Source organism: Sciurus vulgaris (genome assembly GCF_902686455.1).
Source record: "Sciurus vulgaris genome assembly, chromosome: 15".
In the NCBI taxonomy this organism is placed as follows: domain Eukaryota; kingdom Metazoa; phylum Chordata; class Mammalia; order Rodentia; family Sciuridae; genus Sciurus; species Sciurus vulgaris.
This window is the reverse complement of record NC_136476.1, coordinates 34,571,065-34,590,937: the sequence shown is the minus strand read 5'-3', so window position 1 is coordinate 34,590,937 and position 19,873 is coordinate 34,571,065. Positions and strand designations below refer to the sequence as shown.

At 36.1% G+C, this 19,873-nt stretch overlaps 1 protein-coding gene across 6 annotated transcripts in view; it reads right to left on the bottom strand.

Moving 5' to 3' along the window:
* Positions 1-19,873, bottom strand: part of CCDC171 (coiled-coil domain containing 171) — a 455,940-nt gene that overhangs the window by 232,783 nt on the left and 203,284 nt on the right. For all 6 annotated transcript variants that reach the window (XM_079112670.1, XM_079112671.1, XM_079112672.1 and 3 more), the window contains one exon: positions 430-656. In XM_079112670.1, coding sequence (XP_078968796.1) covers positions 430-656 — 227 coding nt within the window. The remainder of the gene's footprint in view (positions 1-429; positions 657-19,873) is intronic.

The following is a 19,873-nucleotide window of genomic DNA, read 5'->3' as shown; positions in this document are numbered from 1 at the left end:
TGAACACCTGAAGAAATTATCTAGGTGGCTAGAAAATTGAATTGTTGGGTCTGATACAAATCTGTGCACTGTACACACAGAGAACAATATATTTAGAACTAATGCCAGGACTTATTCAGAAGTACTTTTTTAAAAATTGGAGCTTTACAGTTATACATAGTAGCTGGGTTTATCCTGACAAATGCACTTGCATGAAATTCAATTTCAGTTCATCATCCCACACCTTTTCCCTTGTGTCCTCTCTCCATTCTCTTTCCTCTACTCTACTAGACTTCCTTTCACTCATCTATTTATTTACATTTATTTGTTGCATTAAAAGTTTACATGAAATCTAAAGACAATCTAAATACATTATATACAAATGATTTAAACTATAAGTCTGATTTAAAATTAAATCTACAGTCCTAAAGTAGGTGTTAAATGACATACCATAATGGGCACATGGCCACGTAAACCATATTTCAGGGCCAATGTGTTTACTTTGTGAAGTCCGCGGGCCAGCCTCTGAACCAGGGAATCTTTTTCTACATATGATATACTCCTGCCATTATGCAGAGGTATACTCTCCATTGCCAGACTAATTTTATCCATGAGTTTTGCAAAAGAACTTTTCGCTGTACCTATGAGTAAATGTCCACAAATTCTGGAATTTGGATCTTCAAAGTAAAAAGAAAGGGGAAAAAAAAAAAAGCACAGTATTCAATGAAATTACATACGTACCATAATGGGCGCATGGCCACTGCTAATTACAATATGAAAAAAAAAGAATATTTTTAATAATAATTCATGCAAAAAGTCACCTTTCACATTATTTTCTCTATGGAAAGGTGTACACAGAAAACAGCTTACCTACTTAACAATATATCTGAAGAAAATCTGCATGTATTTACAATATGTCATTTACATGGAACACTATGACACTAAAAATTCGTTACTCTTTTCTTTCTTTTAAAACCTTACATAAAACCATTTTCTATTTACAACTACTACAGTTTGTTACCAAAATGCCATACTATTTATATTCCTGGACAAGAAACTATAATTTGCCTTATTCCAAGGCAATCAACATTTTACGAGTACAATTACTTATTTCCCCACAGGATTTCAGTAATCATCCCTCTCATATAATGGACTTGAGGTCCCAGCATATCCAACATGGTCTGCTTACTGCTAGATTCATCAGGTCTGTAATTAATAATTGTGTTTAATGTTGATAAATAAAATTGTCAGTGCTCTTTCTACTAATTGGTATTCCAGATAATGGTTAATAGGTTTATTTATGCCTTCATAAAAGTCGTGTAATTTAGTTTTCCCTCTGCTAGGCAGGTCTTAATCTGTCATTACTTGTCTTCTGATACTATCAGTATAAAATGACAAGCATGCAGAGATCATTTAAATTCAGTAGTATACCATTCTACATTTCAAGAGCCTCTGCTGTTGGAGTTAATCTAAATCTTGTCTTTACATCATAAGTAGAAAAAGAAAATTTAGCCAGTTTTACCCAACGAAAATATCTTTTATGATTGTTGGATTATGTATGGTTCAACACTAAAGAGCAACACTGATTGAGGTAACTGATCAGTGATTCTCCATGGCATAGAGAACTGCCTCACAGAGACCCTATATTCTCAAATTTGAGCTTTATTCCATTTCATTTATTCCTCAATGTATAAAAGATAATTTTAAAAATTTATATAGCAGTCAAAATTTGAAAAACACATTTCTATAGGCTTACACACCAAAATCAAAATCATTAATTGGCTAAAAGTATAATATAATCCATATAAAATTATTTTTATCAATTATCAATTATCAATTCATTGACTTCTAAGAATATAAATACAAGGTAATGTAAGTTCATTCTATATGCCACTCATTGTAAACAATGAGAATCCCACGGACAAAAGGCATACAAAGTACAATTAAAATAATTCTTTTGTTAATAGATTCCTTAAATAATGAATGGAAAAAAATTTAGTAGCTTTGTATAACAATCAACATATAATGCAGAACACTGATTTGATGAATTACTGAACACCAACATGAATTAAATAGTTCACTGTTGAATGAACAGTATTTGTCTATAACATTCAATATAATACACCACTTCAATACCAAATATATGCATTTCCTGTTTCTCCAACTATCTTCTAATTCTTTGTGTCATTTTTCAACTTAAAATTTTGTGCCAGTTTAGCATACATGGATATTTTTATGTTTATTGATATAATCATATTTCATTTTACTTCCATAGCAACTGCAACAATACTGAACACAAGAATGCATTCAATAATAACAAGAGAAATTAATTAACTTTAATGGTATGCCACAAGTATTTTTAAATAAAAAATATGAAAGTTTATTGTTTTTAGAAATATTTAAGGGATATAACCAGGCATGGTAGCACCTGTCTGTTATCCCAGCGGTTCCAGAAACTAAGTCAGAAGGATCACAAGTTCAAGCCAGCCTCAGCAACTTAGTGAGACTCTGACTCAAAAAAAAAAGGTCGGGGATATAAAACATAAAGAGTTCAGTGGTAAACTGCTCCTGGGTTAATTCCCCAGTACCTCCCCATGCCCCCACAAATTAAGGAATATAAAAACGAAAAACATTTTCAAAATCAAGAGCCTTAAAAGCAAAATCAACTGGGACTGGAGTCGTGGCTCAATGGTAGAGCACTTGCCTAGCATGTGTGAGGCCCTGGGTTCGATTTTCAGTACCACGTATAAATAAATAAATAAATAAGTTCATTGACAACTAAAAAAATATTTTAAAAAAAAAAGCAAAATCAACTATGATTAAATTTTAATAAATACTGTTTTTCTGCTACATCACAGAAATATGTTGTATAGACACTGACCACTCTGAAAAGTTAAATGAAATAATAATTCCACAAGACCTTCTGAATTTTTAAGAAGTGGGAAAGAGAAATACACTCTGAGTTCCTGACTGTTGACTCTCAAGTGAATTACAGTAAGAGTACTAAATAATTTATGATTTAATAAAGAAGAAATGTTTTTACAAAATAGTTCACATTGTACAGTATGGAGTACAATTAATTATATATTAAATAAAGAAAATATCCTCTAGTGACATAGTAGTAAAATTATTTGTATAATGATAAAGAGAAAAAAATAAGGTCACTAAAATTTCTCACGTTTACTTGTCTAGACTGTTTTAAATTTTTCACTTGTTATATTTAACAAATTCTTCTTTATGTTAAATCCATTTATCAGTCACTTTTTCCCATTTAGTAAAGTGTTTCATTAAAAAGCAGACCCCAGGGCTAAGGTTGCAACTGAGCGGTTGCAACCTTCTAGCACACATGAAGACACCAGGCTTGATCCCTAGCAATACAAAAAGAGAGAAAGAAAAAGCAGACACTATATTCTGAAATTATTTTTTCTAATAGAAAGGGTAAAACTACAAAACTTCAGTTAAACTCTTCAAAGAAAATTCATAAAGAACTGTTATCAACCACTATTTTTAAACCTGAGGACTACAGATTTCATGGGGGAGACAGTAGGGAATTTGAAAAGTTATTTACTATAACTTAATGTGAATTCCTTCACATTAACTTGCAATACCATTGCCATTTTTATCTTTAGCCTTAACAAAACAGACATAAATAATATATGCTCATGATGTTGTGAGTAATAAAATTAAGTCTTTTGATAATATTATAGAAGTCAATTGCTACTAAAAATACAACTAACATGGGAAAAGAGCAGTCTACAATATTTTTTCCTAATTAAAATGGATCACCACAGACACTACTGGATACCATAGGATCATCAGAAACTTTTTGAAAATTTATACACCAATAAACTAGAAAATCTTAAAGATATTCACAAATTCCTAGAGACATATGACCTACCCAAATTGAACCAGGAGGATACAGAAAACTTAACTGTATCAATTTCAAGTAATGAAATTAAAGCCACTATAAAAAGCCTTCCAAAAAGAAAAGCCAAGGACTGGATATATTCTCAGTGGAGTTCTACCAAACCTTTAAGGAAAAATTAATGCCTATTCTCCTCAAATGATTCCAAGAATTAGAAAAGGAGGGAACACTACCAAATTCATTCTACAAAGCCAGTATCACCTTGATACCAAAACCAAAGACACATTAAAGAAAGAAAACCTCAGATCAATATCCTTGATGAACATAGGCAAAAATTCTTAAAGTTGTATACCATTTGCATACAATGAATCAAAATGCAGTCTTTAAAAATTAAAAAAAAAATTGGCAAACCACATATAAAACACATTTAAAAGATAGTGCACCATGGGCTGGGGATATACCTCAGTGGGTAGAGTACCTGCCTCATGTGCACAAGGCCCTGGGTTCAATTCCCAGTACCACAAAAAAAGAAGAAGAAGAAGATAGTGCACCATGATCAAGTGGATTTCATCCCGGGATATAAGTTTGGCTCAACATACCAAAATCAATAAATGTCATTCATCACATAAACAGACTTAAAGACAAGAATCACATGATTCTTGATAAACGCAGAAAAAGCATTTGACAAAGTACAGCACCCATTCATGTTTAAAACACTAGAAAAACTAGGGATTGAAGGAATTTACCTCAACACTGTAAACCCCAGGCCAACATTATTCTGAATGAAGAAACTGAAAGCATTTTCTCTACAAACAGGAACAAGACAACACTGCCTACTTTTACCACTCATATTCAACATACTCCTTGAAACTCTAGCCAAATCACAATTAGGCAAGAGAAGGACATTAAAGGGATACAAATAGGAAAAGAAGAGCTCAAATTATCTTTGCTTGCTGATGACATGATCTTATATTTAGAAGACCAAAAAATAAATAAATAAACCCACCAGAAGACCTCTAGAGCTGATAAATGAATTTAGCTAAGTAGCAAGGTACAAGATCAACACCCATGATCAATTACATTCCTATAGTTCAATAATGAATATGCCAAAGAAGAAATTATGAAAATTATCCCATTCACAATAGCCTCAAAAACAAAGAAAGAAAGAAAGAAAGAAAGAAAGAAAGAAAGAAAGAAAGAAAGAAAGAAAGAAAGAAAATAAATAAATAAATAATTGGGAATCAATCTAACAAAAGTGGTGAAGAACCTTTACTATGAAAACTATAGGAAAAAACCCTAAAGAAAGAAATTGAAGACCATATCTATATTCTTGGATAGGCAGAATTAATATTGTCAAAATGGAGATAGTACCAAAAGCACTAAACAGATTCAACAAAATTTCCATCAAAATTCCAATGATGTTCTTCACAGAAATAGAAAATGAAGTTATAAAATTTGTTTGTAAGTTTTCAAGATGGCGGACTAGAGGGTGACTGCTCTTCATGTTGCTCCGGGACTCAGGATTCAAGAAGAGGAGGTATTAAGAGACTCGGGACCAACTCAGAGCCACCAGGGGAGTCTCTCCCACTGGGTGAGGCTACCCGGATGGGGCAGTAGTCCCAGAACGCAGGGAACTTTGTGGAGTAGAGTTGTCCAGCAAGACTCCCCTGCTGGAGCTGTGAACCTGGACAAATGGGAACATTGTAGAGGAGGGGCCGCAAAGTGAGAGGATTCGGAACAGAGCAAGGGTCCCAGGACTGGCCGCAGGACACGGCCACAGGCGGCATCTCGGAGGAGGGCAGCCCAGCAAGAGACTTCGGTGCAGGGTGAGGCTCCCCAGCCCAAACGATAGTTCCCGACCCCAGGGAATGACGCAAGGAGGGCTACCCTGTGAGAGTCTCACTCGCAGGGCAAGGTTCCCTGGCCCAGAAGGTAGACCCAACCCCTGGGAACGTCACAGAGGAGGGCTGCCCAGCCCAGGTGGTAGTTCTGGACTTGAAGAAACTTCTCAGAGGACAGCTGCCCAGAAAGACTTCCTCACTGGGTAAGTCTTCCCTGCCAGGTGAGGCTTTACCACCAGGGCGGTAAAACCAAAGACACAGGCCCAGACAAGCCATGCCCCAGTCCACAGTCTAGTCCTCCTTTTGACTGACTATGAGTCAACAAGTAGAGGCACCTCTGCCACTAGCAGGGAATATACCCCACCTGAAGGCCACCACCCCTAGAGGGGCAGCTTCCTCATGGAGCACCAAATTATCAAGTTCCTCCAAGACTTCAGGCTACTGAAGGCTAGGAAGCTAGTTATTGGAAATCTACAGGAACACTATAAGTCAATAGAGGAAATCTGCAATATCTCAGAGTTTTACCATTAGAGGGGTAGAGACCTGACCAATATATGAAAACAAGGGAAGAAAATGTTCCAAACAAACCTAGATGCTACATCAATAATCCAATGACAACATGGCAGAAGAAATATCAGAAAGGGTGTTCAGAATGTACATAATTAAAATGATCCGAGAAGCAAACAATGAGATGAAAGAGCAAATGCAGGCTTTGAATGATCATACCAATCAACAGTTAAAAGAGCAAATGTGGGAAGCAAAAGATCATTTCAATAAAGAGTTAGAGATATGGAAATAAAAAACAAACAGAAATCCTTGAAATGAAGGAAACAATAAACCAAATTAAAAACTCCATAGAAAGTATAACCAATAGGCTAGAACACCTGGAAGACAGAACCTCAGGTATTGAAGACAAAATATTTAATCTTGAAAACAAAGTGGACCAAACAGAGAAGATGGTAAGAAATCATGAACAGAATCTCCAAGAACTATGGGATATCATGAAAAGGCCAAATTTAAGAATTATTGGGATTGAGGAAGGCTTAGAGAAACAGACCAAAGGAATGAACAATCTATTCAATGAAATACTATCAGAAAATTTCCCAAATATGAAGAATGAAATGGAAAATCAAGGACAAGAGGCTTACAGGACTCCAAATACACAAAATTACAACAGATTCACACCAAGGCACATTATAATGAAAATACCTAACATACAAAATAAAGACAGAATTTTAAAGGCTGTGGGAGAAAAGAATCAAATTACATTCAGGGGGAAACCAATATGGATATCAGCAGATTTTTCAACCCAGACCCTAAAAGCTAGAAGGGCCTGGAATAACAACACTTCTCAAGCCCTGAAAGAAAACGGATGCCAATCAAGAATCTTATACCCAGCAAAATTTACCTTCAGATTTGACAACAGAATAAAATCCTTCCATGATAAACAAAAGCTAAAAGAATTTACAAAAAGAAAGCCGGCACTACAGAACATTTTCAGCAAAATATTCCATGAGGAAGAGATGAAAAGCAACAATGTAAATCAGCAAAAGGAGGAACTACCCTAAAGGAATAGCCAAATAAAGGAGAAACCAAGTCATGTCAAAAAACAAAAATGAGCCAAATGACCGGGAATACAAATCATATCTCAATAATAACCCTGAATGTTAATGGCCTGAACTCATCAATCAGAAGACACAGACTGGCAGACTGGATTAAAAAGAAAGATCCAACAATATGCTGCCTGCAAGAGACTCATCTCATAGAAAGAGATACCCATAGACTAAAGGTGAAAAGATGGGAAAAAAAACATACCGCACACATGGACTCAGCAAAAAAGCTGGAGTATCCATCCTCATTTCAGATAATGTGGACTTCAAGCCAAAGTTAGTCAGAAGGGATAAAGAAGGACATTTCATACTGCTTAAGGGAAGCATATATCAGCAAGACATAATAATCATAAATATCTATTCCACAAACAGTGGCTCATCCATGTACATCAAACAAATCCTTCTCAATTCCAGAAATCAAATAGACCACAACACAATAATACTAGGTAACTTTAACACACCTCTCTCACCACTGGACACATCTTCCAAACAAAAATTGAACAAAGAAACCATAGATCTTAATAACACAATCAATAATTTAGACTTAACAGACATTTACAGAATACACCATCCAACAAAGAGCAAATACGCTTTCTTCTCAGCAGCACACGGATCCTTCTCTAAAACAGATCATATATTATGCCACAAAGCTACTGTTAGCAAATACAAGAAGATAGAGATACTACCTTGTATTCTATCAGATCATAATGGATTTAAATTAGAAATAAATGACAAAATAAAAAACAGAAACTACTCCAACAACTGGAGATTAAGTAATACGCTATTGAATGATGAATGGATAACAGAAGACAATGGGGGGGATAAAAAAATTCATAGAGGTAAACGAGAACAAAGATACATCATATGAAAATCTCTGGAACACTATGAAAGCAGTTCTTAGAGGAAAATTTATTTCATGGAGCTCATTCAATAAAAGAAGAAAAAAATCAACAAATAAACGACCTAACACTACAGCTCAAAGCCCTAGAAAAGGAAGAACAGACCAACACCAAAAGTAGTAGAAGACAGGAAATAGTTAAACTCAGAGCTGAAATCAACGAAATTGAAACAAAAGAAACAATAGGAAAAAATCGACGAAATAAATAATTGGTTCTTTGAAAAATTAAACAAAATTGATAAACCCTTAGCCACACTAACAAAGGAGAGAAAATTCAAATTACTAAAATTTGGAATGAACAAGGAAATATCACAACAGACATGAAATACAAAACATAATTAGAAGCTATTTTAAAAATCTATACTGCAACAAAATAGAAAATCTTGAAGACATCAACAGGTTTCTAGAGACATATGAATTACCTAAACTGAATGAGGAGGACATACACGAATTAAATAGATCAATTTAAAGTAATGAAATAGAAGAAGTCATCAAAAGCCTACCAACAAAGAAATATCCAGGACCAGATGGGTTCTCAGCTGAGTTCTACAAAACCTTTAAAGAAGAGCTCATTCCAATACTTCTCAAAGTATTCCATGAAATAGAAGAGGAGGGAACCCTTCCAAACTCATTCTATGAAGCCAATATCACTCTGATACCTAAACCAGACAGAGACACATTGAGGAAAGAAAATTTCAGACCAATATCCTTAATGAACATCGACACAAAAATTCTCAACAAAATTTTAACAAATCGCTTACAAAAATATATTTAAAAGATAGTGCACCACAATCAAGTGGGTTTTATCCCAGGGATACAAGGTTGGTTCAACATCTAGAAATCAATAAATGTAATTCACCATATCAATAGACTTAAAGTCAAGAATCACATGATTATTTCAGTAGATACAGAAAAAGTATTTGATAAAATACGGCATACCTTCGTGCTCAAAACACTAGAAAAAATAGGGATAGTGGGAACATTCCTTAACATTGTAAAGGCCATCTATGCTAAGCACATGGCCAGTATCATTCTAAATGGTGAAAAACTGAAAGCATTCCCCCTAAAAACTGGAACAAGGCAAGGATGCCCTCTTTCACCACTTCTATTCAACATTATCTTTGAAACTCTAGCCAGAGCAATTAGACAGACCAAAGAAATTAAAGGGATATGAATACAAAAAGAAGAACTCAAACTATCCCTATTTGCTGATGACATGATTATATTTTTAGAGGAACCAGGAAATTCCACAAGAAAACTTTTAGAACTCATAAGTGAATCCAGTAAAGCAGCAGGATATAAGATCAATGCTCATAAATCTAATGCATTTTTATACATAAGTGATGAATCTTCAGAAAGAATAATTAGGAAAACTACCCCATTCACAATAGCATCGAAAAAAATAAAATACTTGGGAATCAATCTCACAAAAGAGGTGAAAGACCTCTACAATGAGAACTACAGAACACTAAAGAAAGAAATGAAAGAAAACCTTAGAAGATGGAAAGATCTCCCATGTTCTTGGATAGGCAGAATTAATATTGTCAAAATGGCCATACTACCAAAAGTGCTATACAGATTCAATGAAATTCCAACTAAAATACCAATGACGTACCTTACAGAAATAGAGCAAGCAATCATGAAATTCATCTGGAAGAATAAGAAACCCAGAATAGCTAAAGCAATCCTTAGCAGGAAGAGTGAAGCAGGGGGTATCGCAATACCAGAACTTCAACTATACTACAAAGCAGCAGTATCAAAAACAGCATGGTACTGGCACCAAAACAGACAGGTAGATCAATGGTACAGAATAGAGGACACGGACACAAACCCAAATAAATACAATTTTCTTATACTAGACAAAGGGGCCAAAAATATACAATGGAGAAAAGATAGCCTCTTCAAGAAATGGTGCTGGGAAAACTGGAAATCCATATGCAACAGAATGAAAATAAACCCCTATTTCTCACCCTGCACAAAAATCAACTCACAGCGGATCAAGGACCTTGGAATCAGACCAGAGACCCTGCATCTTATAGAAGAAAAAGTAGGTCCAAATCTTCAACATGTCAGCTTATGATCAGACTTCCTTAACAGGACTCCCATAGCACAAGAAATAAAGCAAGAATCAATAACTGGGATAGATCCAAACTAAATAGCTTTCTCTCAGCAAAGGAAACTGTCAGCAATGTGAAGAGAGAGCCTACAGAGTGGGAGAAAATCTTCGCCACTCATAGTTCAGCTAGAGCACTAATTTCCAGAATATATAAAGAACTCAAAAACTCTACACCAAGAATACAAATAACCCAATCAACAAATGGGCTAAGGAAATGAACAGACACTTCACAGAAGATGTACAAGCAATCAACAGATATATGAAAAAATGTTCAACATCTCTAGTAATAAGAGAAATGCAAATCAAAACTACCCTAAGATTCCATCTCACCCCAATTAGAATGGTGATTATCAAGAATACAAGCAACAATAGGTGTTGGCGAGGATGTAGAGGAAAAGGTACATTTTCATATTTTTTTCTCATTTCTAGCATTTTTGAAGCCAGTTATTTTTCATGCAATAATTTTCTATGAACTAGGATGTTTGGTATATTTTAGTTTCATTTTGTATTTATTTTTTTTTTTTTTAATTTTTACTTTATACATATTTTTTCTCCTGTTTCCTTGATTCTCTTTTCTTCCACTAATAGCCAATCTCTGTTGTTCTCTTTCACTCATCCTTTAATATTTTACTTCTGTCTTCTCTCCTCCCTCATAATCATCACATCCTATATCACTTCGGTTCACTCCTTATCCACCACTTAAAACTGTAAACCCTTTTGCAGACTTGTTCTATTCATTACAGGCAAAACCGATCATATCATTTGTTTATTGATAATTAACATTGTAGACATCATAGTAGGAACTATTTGCTTTAATGCTATATAGTGCTTGCATTGATTGTTGTTATTATTTGTCTCCCCCTAAACAGTGAGGTACTGGAAACTTTTAAGAACAGTATAAGCCCATAGGGTAGGAACTCTACTGCCTCAGATCTGTAGTGTTAGATGAGTAGACACACAAACAACATGAAAAAACAACGGAATAAAATCACCCTAAGCAAACCAAGATACTCCAATAACAGAATCCATTCACAACACAATGGAAGAATATCAGAGAAGGAGTTTAGAATGTACACAGTTAAAGTGATCTGAGAAGTAAAGGACAGTTTAAGGAATGAAATCAGAAAGAAAATACAGGAAGTGAGAGATCACTTAAATAAAAAGGCAGAGATTCTGGAAGAAAAGAAAGAAGAAATGCTCAAAATGAAGAAAACAATAAGCCAAATTAAAAAGTCAATAGCATAACCAACAGACTAGACCACTTGGAAGACAGAACCTCAGGAAATGAAATGGAAATAAAATATAATCTTGAAAATAGAGTTGACCATAGAGAGAAGATGTTAAGAAACCATGAACAGAACTTCCAAGAATTATGGGATAATGTGAAAAGACCAAAGTTAAGATTTATTGGTATAGATGAAGGTGTGGAGATACAAATCAAAGGAGTGCACAATCTTTTCCATGAAATAGTATCAGAAAAATTCCCAAGTCTAAAGAATGAAATGGAAAATCAAATACAAAAAGTTTACAGGACCCCAAATATACAAAATTACAACAGACCCACATCAAGGCATATTATAATGAAAATGCCTAGCATATAGAATAAGAATAGAATTTTAAAGGCTGTGAGAGAAAAATATCAGATTATGTATAGGGAGAAACCAATTCAGATCTCAGCTGTGCTCAATCCAGACCCTAAAAACTAGGAGGTCATGGAATAACACATACTGAGCTGTGAAAGAAAATAGATGGCAACCAAGAATTCTATATCCATCAAAATTAAGCTTCAGATTTGAAGATGAAATAAAAACCTTCCACAATAAACAAGTTAAAAGAATTCACAACTAGAAAGTCTGCATTACAGAATATTCTTAACAAAATATTCAATAAAGATGAAATGAAAAAAAAAGTGAAAACAAGTAAAGGGAGGAACTAGATTAAAGGAATAGTCAATCAAAGGAGAAATTTATCAAATTAAAAACTAGAAATAAGCCAAAATGACCAGGAATACAAATTATATCTTAATAATAACCTTGAACATTAATGGCCTAAACTCATCAATCAAAAGACAGCAACTGGCAGAATGGATTAAATCATTCTGAATCAAGAATTCAGAATGCAAGAATCAGCAATATACCCTCTCATAGAGACTCACCTTATATGCAAAGACATCTACAGAGTGAAGGTGAAAGGATGGGAAAAACACCTAACTCACATGGATAGTATGAACAAGGAGTTTCTAACTTTATATCAGATAAAGTGTACTTCAAGCCAAAGTTAATCAGAAGGGACAAAGAAGGACATTTTGTACTGCTTAAGGGAATTATAAATCAAAAAGACATAACAATCATAAATATTTATGCCCCAAACAACAGACATCAAACAAACCCTTCTACATACATCAAACAAACCCTTCTCAATTTCAAGAATTAAATAGACCACAACACAATAGTACTGGGTGAATATTTAGCACACTTCTCTCACCACTGGATAGATCCTCCAAACAAAAACTAAACAAAGAAATTATAGAACTAAAGAATATAATCAAAATGTAGACTTAACAGATATAAATAGAATATTTCATCCATCAATGAGTGAATACACTTTCCTCTCTGCAGCACATAGAGCCTTCTCTAACATAGACCATATCTTAGGCCACAAAGCAACTCTAGCAAACACAAAAACATGGAGATAATACCCTGAATTCTATTAGATCATAAAGGAATGAAATTAGAAATCAATGACAGAATAAAAAGTAGAAGCTACTCTACTGGAGACTAAATAATATGCTATTGAATGATGAATGGATAGCAAAAGAAAGCAGGGATAAAAATAAAAAATACTTAGAGGTAAATGAGAGTAGTGATAAAATATATCAAAATCTCTGAGACACTATAAAGGCAGTGCTAAGAGGAAAGTTCATTGCATTGAGCTCTTTCATTAAAAGAATAGAAAAATCAATGAATAAATGACCTAACATTACATCTCAAAACCCTAGAAAAAAGAACAAATCAACACCAAAAGCAGTAGAAGACAGGAAATAATTAAAATCAGAGCTGAAATCCATGAAATTGAAACAAAAGAAACATTCAAAAAAATTGTCAAAAGAGTGGTTCTTTTAAAAAACAAAATTTATAAACCCTTAGGCACACTAAGGAAAAGAGAGAGAAAACTCAAATTACTAAATATCATAATGAAAAAGGAAATATCATGACAAACAATACTGAAATACAGATGATAATCAGAAACTATTTTGAAAATTAACACTCCAATAAAATAGAAAATCACAAGGTCATCGATAAATTTCTAGATACATATGACCTACTCACATTGACTCAGGAGGACATGCACAATTTAAACAGATCAATTCAAGCAATGAAATAGAAGAAGCCATCAAAAGCCTACCAACTAAGCAAAGTTCAGATCCAGACATATTCTCATCCAAGTTCTATACAACCTTCAAAGAAGAATAACACCAATATTTCTCAAATTATTCCATGATATAGAAAAGGAGGGAACTCTTCCAAACTCATTCCATGAAGCTAGTATCACCCTGCCACCAAAAGCAGACAAAGACACATCAAGGAAAGAAAACTTCAGACTAACATCCCTGATGAACACAGATGCAAAAATTTTCAATAAAATTCTGGCAAATCCCATACAAAAGCATATTAAAAAGATAATGCACAAAAATCAAATGGGGTTCATCCCAGGGATGCAAGGTTGGTTCAACATACAAAAATCAATAAATGTAATTCATCACATCAATAGACTTAAAGACAAGAATTATATAATCATCTCAGTAGATGTAGAGAAAGCATTTGACAAAAGAGCACTGCCATGTTCAGAACACTAGAAAAGCTAGAAATAGTAGGAACATACCTCAACACTGTAAAAACTATAAACTATTTATGCTAAACCCAAGGCCAACATCATTCTAACTGGAGAAAAACTAAAAGCATTCCCTCTTAAAAACCACTTTTATTCAACATCATCCTTGAAACTCTAGCCACAGCAATTAGAGAGAAGAAAGAAATTAAAGGTAAACAAACAGGAAAAGAAAAACTCAAACTATCACTATTTGCCAACAACATTCTATATTTAGAAGATTCAAAAAAATCCATCAGAAAACTTCTAGAACTAATAAATGAATTCAGCAAAGTAGCAGGATATAAAATCAAAACCCATAAAACAAATGCATTCCTATATATCCGTGAAGAATTCACTGAAAGAGAAATTAGGAAAACTATCCCATTCACAATAGCCTCAGAAAAATAAAATACCTAGGAAATAGCCTCAGAAAAACAAAATACCTAGGAATCAAACTAACAAAAGAGGTGAAAGACCCCCTACGATAAAAACTACAGAACACTAAAGAAAGAAACTGAAGACAACCTTAGAAGAATAGAAAGATCTCCCATGCTCTTGGATAGGCAAAATTAGCATTGTCAAAATGGCCATATTGTATACTGCACTAAAAGTACTATACAGATTTAATGCAGCAATTCCTATTAAAATCTCAATGACATTCTTCATAGAACAGAAAAAGCAGTCATGAAATTCACGTGAAAAAATAAGAGACCCAGAATAGCCAAAGTACTTCTTAGCAAGAAAAGCAAAGCAAGAGGCATCACGATACCAGATCTTAAATTATACTACAGAGCTATATTACAAAAACAGCACGGTATTAGCACCAAAACAGATATATAGACTAATGGTACAGAATAGAGGACACAGAGACAAATCCACATAAATACAGCTATCTCATACCACACAAAGGCACCAAAAACATACATTGAAGAAATGACAGCCTCTTCAACAAATGGTGCTGAAATCCATATGTAGTAAAATGAAATTAAACCCCTATTTCTCACCCTGCACAAAAATCAGCTCAGAGTGGACCAAGGACTCAGTAGGCACTAGAACAAACCCTGCATCTACTAGAATAAAAAGTAGGCCCAACTCTCTACCATGTCAGTTTAGGAACTGACTTCCTTAACAAGACTCCAAAAGTGCAAGAAGTAAAATCAAAAATCAATAAATGGGATGGAATCAAACTAAAAAGATTGTTCACAGCAAAGGAAGCAATCAATAATATGAAGAGAGAGCCTACAGAATGGGAGAAAATCTTTACCACCAGCACCCCAGATAGAGCATTTATCTCCAGGATATATAAAGAACTCAAAAAACTTAGCACTAAAAAAATAAATAAATAAATAAATGGGCAAAAGAACTAAACAGACACTTCTCAAAAGAAGAAATAAAAACATTCAACAAATATATGAAGAATGTTCAATATCTCTAGCAATTAGAGAAATGCAAATTAAAACTATACAGAGAGGTTTCAAGATGGCGGCCTAGAGGGTGGCTGCATTTCATGTTGCTCCAGGACTCAGGATTCAAAAGAGGAGATATTGAGACGCTTGGGACCAACTCAAAGCAGCCAGGTGACTCTCACCCCCTGGGGAGGCATCCCGGATGGGACGGGGGTCCCGGACGCAGGAAACTTTGTGAAGTAGAACTGCCGGCGAGACGCCCCTCCCCCGGCTGGAGCAGTGAACTCGGACAGCTGGGAGCGCCGTAAAGGAGGCTGCTCGGCACAGCGCTGGGACTCGGAGCAACCACTGGGGCTCAGGCGGCTGCCCAGGGGAGGAGTGGCAAGGAGAGCTGTGTGGACTCAGGACACCGGGGCCTGCCCTGAGGATGAGAAGGAGGAAGAGGAGCGCGGCCGCTTGGATTCGGGTGACTACACCAGAGCTACAGGTGGTTGCCAGAGAAGGGGCGGCGTGGCGAGCTGTTTGGACTCTGACCACTTCTGAACCCCGGGGCCTGCCCGGAGGAGTAGGAGGAGGAGGAGGAGGAGCGCGGCAGGTCGTTTGGACTCGCAGTGACTGCATTAGTGCTCCAGGTGGCTGCTCAGAGGAGAAGGCGAGTGGTGAGTTGTCTGGTCTTAAAGTGACAGCTCCTGAACACAGGGGGGCTGCCTGGAGGAGAAGCGTGGTGGGACGCTTGGTCTTGAGTGGCCGCACCAGAGCTCCGGGCGGTTGCCCAGAGGACCCGTGCAGCGGGTCACGTGGATTCAGAGCCACTCAGAGGGACTGCTCCTGAACACCCGGGGGGTTATCTGGAGAAGGAGGAGGAACGGGGAGGGTCACTTCGACTCGGAGCGATTGATTGCCCCAGGCTACGGGTGGTTGGTGGGAGGAGGAGGCACGCAGTGAGTTTCTTGGACTTCTAGTGACCCCACCGGAATACTGGGCAGCTGTCTGGAGGAAGAGGCCTGTGGCGGGTCTCTGGGACTCAGAGCGATTGTTCGGGGCCACAGGTGGCTGCTCAGAGGAGGGGCCACACAGCCAGGCGAATAGGTGCAGAGCAGGGTCCCAGGATCTAGGAGGCTTCTGGGTGGAAGAGCCGCACAGAGACAGGCTTAGGGCGGAGCGAAGGTTCCAGGCCTGTGGGCAAATTCTTTGAGGAGGGGCAACCTAAGGAGATTCATCTGCGAAGGGTGAGGCTCCCAGGCCCAGGAGGTAGGGCCGGGCCCCTGGGAACTTTGCAGAGGAAGGCAGCCCAGCCCAGGCGGTAGCTGTAATTTGAGGGGAACCTCTAGGAGGGAACTGACCAGCGAGACCTCCCCACCGGGTGAGTCTTCCCTGCTGGGTGAGGTTTCCCCACAAGGACGGTAAAACCAGAGACTCAGGCCCAAACAGGCCTTGCCTCAGCCCGCAGCCTAGGTCCCCTATGGATGACCATTGGTTAACAAGTGGAGGCACCTCTGCCCACTAGCAGGGATTATACCCCACCTGAAGGCCACCACTCCTAGAGAGGCAGCTTCCTTGTGGAGCACCACATTATCAACTTCCTCCATGACTTCAGCCTACTGAAGGCTAAGGGGGGATATATAGAGAAATCTTCAGGGACATTGTAAGTCAATAGAGGAAATCTGCAATATCTCAGCGATCCACTGATACCTGAACAATATGAGAAAACAAGGAAAGAAAATGCTGCAAACAAATCTAGATGTTACATCAATAAAACCCAATGACAGCATGGCAGAAGAAATGACAGAAAAGGAGTTCAGAATGTACATAATTAAAATGATCAGAGAAGCAAACGATGAGATGAAAGAGCAAATGCAAGCATTGAATGATCGCACCAATCGACAGTTAAAAGAGCAAATACAGGAAGCAAAAGATCATTTCAATAAAGAGTTAGAGATATTGAAAAAAAAACCAAACAGAAATCCTTGACATGAAGGAAACAATAAACCAAATTAAGAACTCCATAGAAACCATATCCAATAGGATAGAACACCTGGAAGACAGAACCTCAGACATTGAAGACAAAATATTTAACCTTGAAAACAAAGTTGAACAAACAGAGAAGATGGTAAGAAATCATGAACAGAATCTACAAGAACTATGGGATATCATGAAAAGGCCAAATTTAAGAATTATTGGGATTGAGGAAGGCCTAGAGAAACAAGCCAAAGGAATGAACAATTTATTCAATGAAATAATATCAGAAAATTTCCCAAATCTGAAGAATGAAATGGAAAATCAAGTTCAAGAGGCTTATAGGACTCCAAATACACAAAATTACAACAGACCCACACCAAGGCACATTATAATGAAAATACCTAACATACAAAATAAAGACAGAATTTTAAAGGCTGTGAGAGAAAAGAACCAAATTACATTCAGGGGGAAACCAATACGCATATCAGCAGATTTTTCAATCCAGACCCTAAAAGCTAGAAGGGCCTGGAACAACATTTTTCAAGCCCTGAAAGAAAATGGATGCCAACCAAGAATCTTATACCCAGCAAAACTTACATTCAAATTTGACGATGAAATAAAATCCTTCCATGATAAACAAAAGCTAAAAGAATTTACAAAAAGAAAGCCAGCATTACAGAACATTCTCAACAAAATATTCCATGAGGAAGAGATGAAAAACAAAGAAGCAAATCAGCAAAGGGAGGAATTATCCTAAAGGAATTGTCAAATAAAGGAGGAAACAAGTTGTGTCAAACAAATAAATAAACAAAATTTTAAAAATGAACCAAATGACCGGGAAACCAAATCATTTCTCTATAATAACCCTGAATGTCAATGGCCTGAATTCATCAATCAAAAGACATAGACTGGCAGACTGGATTAAAAAGAAAGATCCAACAATATGTTGCCTGCAAGAGACTCACCTCATAGAAAAAGATACCCATAGACTAAAGGTGAAAGGATGGGGAAAAACATACCATGCACATGGACTCAGCAAAAAAGCTGGAGTATCCATCCTCATTTCCGATAATGTGGACTTCAAGCCAAAGTTAGTCAGAAGGGATAAAGAAGGTCATTTCATACTGCTTAAGGGAAGCATAAATCAGCAAGATATAACAATCATAAACATCTATGCCCCAAACAGTGGCTCATCTATGTATGTCAAACAAATCCTTCTCAATTTCAGAAACCAAATAGACCACAACACAATAATACTAGGTGATTTTAACACGCCTCTCTCACCACTGGACAGATCTTCCAGACAAAAATTGAACAAAGAAACCATAGATCTCAATAACACAATCAATAATTTAGACTTAACGGACATTTATAGAATATACCATCCAACCAAGAGTGAATACACTTTCTTCTCAGCAGCACATGGATCCTTCTCTAAAATAGACCATATATTATGCCACAAAGCTAATGTTAGCAAATACAAGAAGATAGAGACACTAGCATGTGTTCTATCAGATCATAATGGATTGAAGTTAGAAATAAATGAAAGAGTAAAACACAGAAACTATTCCAACATCTGGAGATTAAACAATATGCTATTATATGATGAATGGATAACAGAAGATAATAGGAAGGAAATTAAAAAATTCTTAGAGGTAAATGAGAACAAAGAAACATCATATCAAAATCTCTGGGACACTATGAAAGCAGTACTTAGAGGGAAATTTATTTCATGGAGCGCATTTAATAAAAGAAGTAAAACTCAACAAATAAACAACCTAACACTACAGCTCAAAGCCCTAGAAAAAGAAGAACAGAACAGCACCAAAAGTAGTAGAAGACAGGAAATAGTTAAACTCAGAGCTGAAATCAATGAAATTGAAACAAAAGAAACAATACAAAAAATTGACAAAATAAATAGTTGGTTCTTCGAAAAAATAAACAAAATTGATAAACCTTTAGCCACACTAACAAAGAGAAGACGAGAGAAAACCCAAATCACTAAAATTCGGAATGAACAAGGAAATATCACAACAGACAGGATTGAAATACAAAACATAATTAGAAGCTATTTTGAAAATCTATACTCCAACAAAATAGAAAATTTCGAAGACATCAACAGGTTTCTAGAGACATATGAATTGCCTAAACTGAACGAGGAGGACATAAACAATTTAAATAGACCAATTTCAAGTACTGAAATAGAAGAAGTCATCAAAAGCCTACCAACAAAGAAAAGTCCGGGACCAAATGGGTTCTCAGCCGAGTTCTACAAAACCTTTAAAGAAGAGCTCATTCCAATACTTCTCAAAGTATTCCATAAAATAGA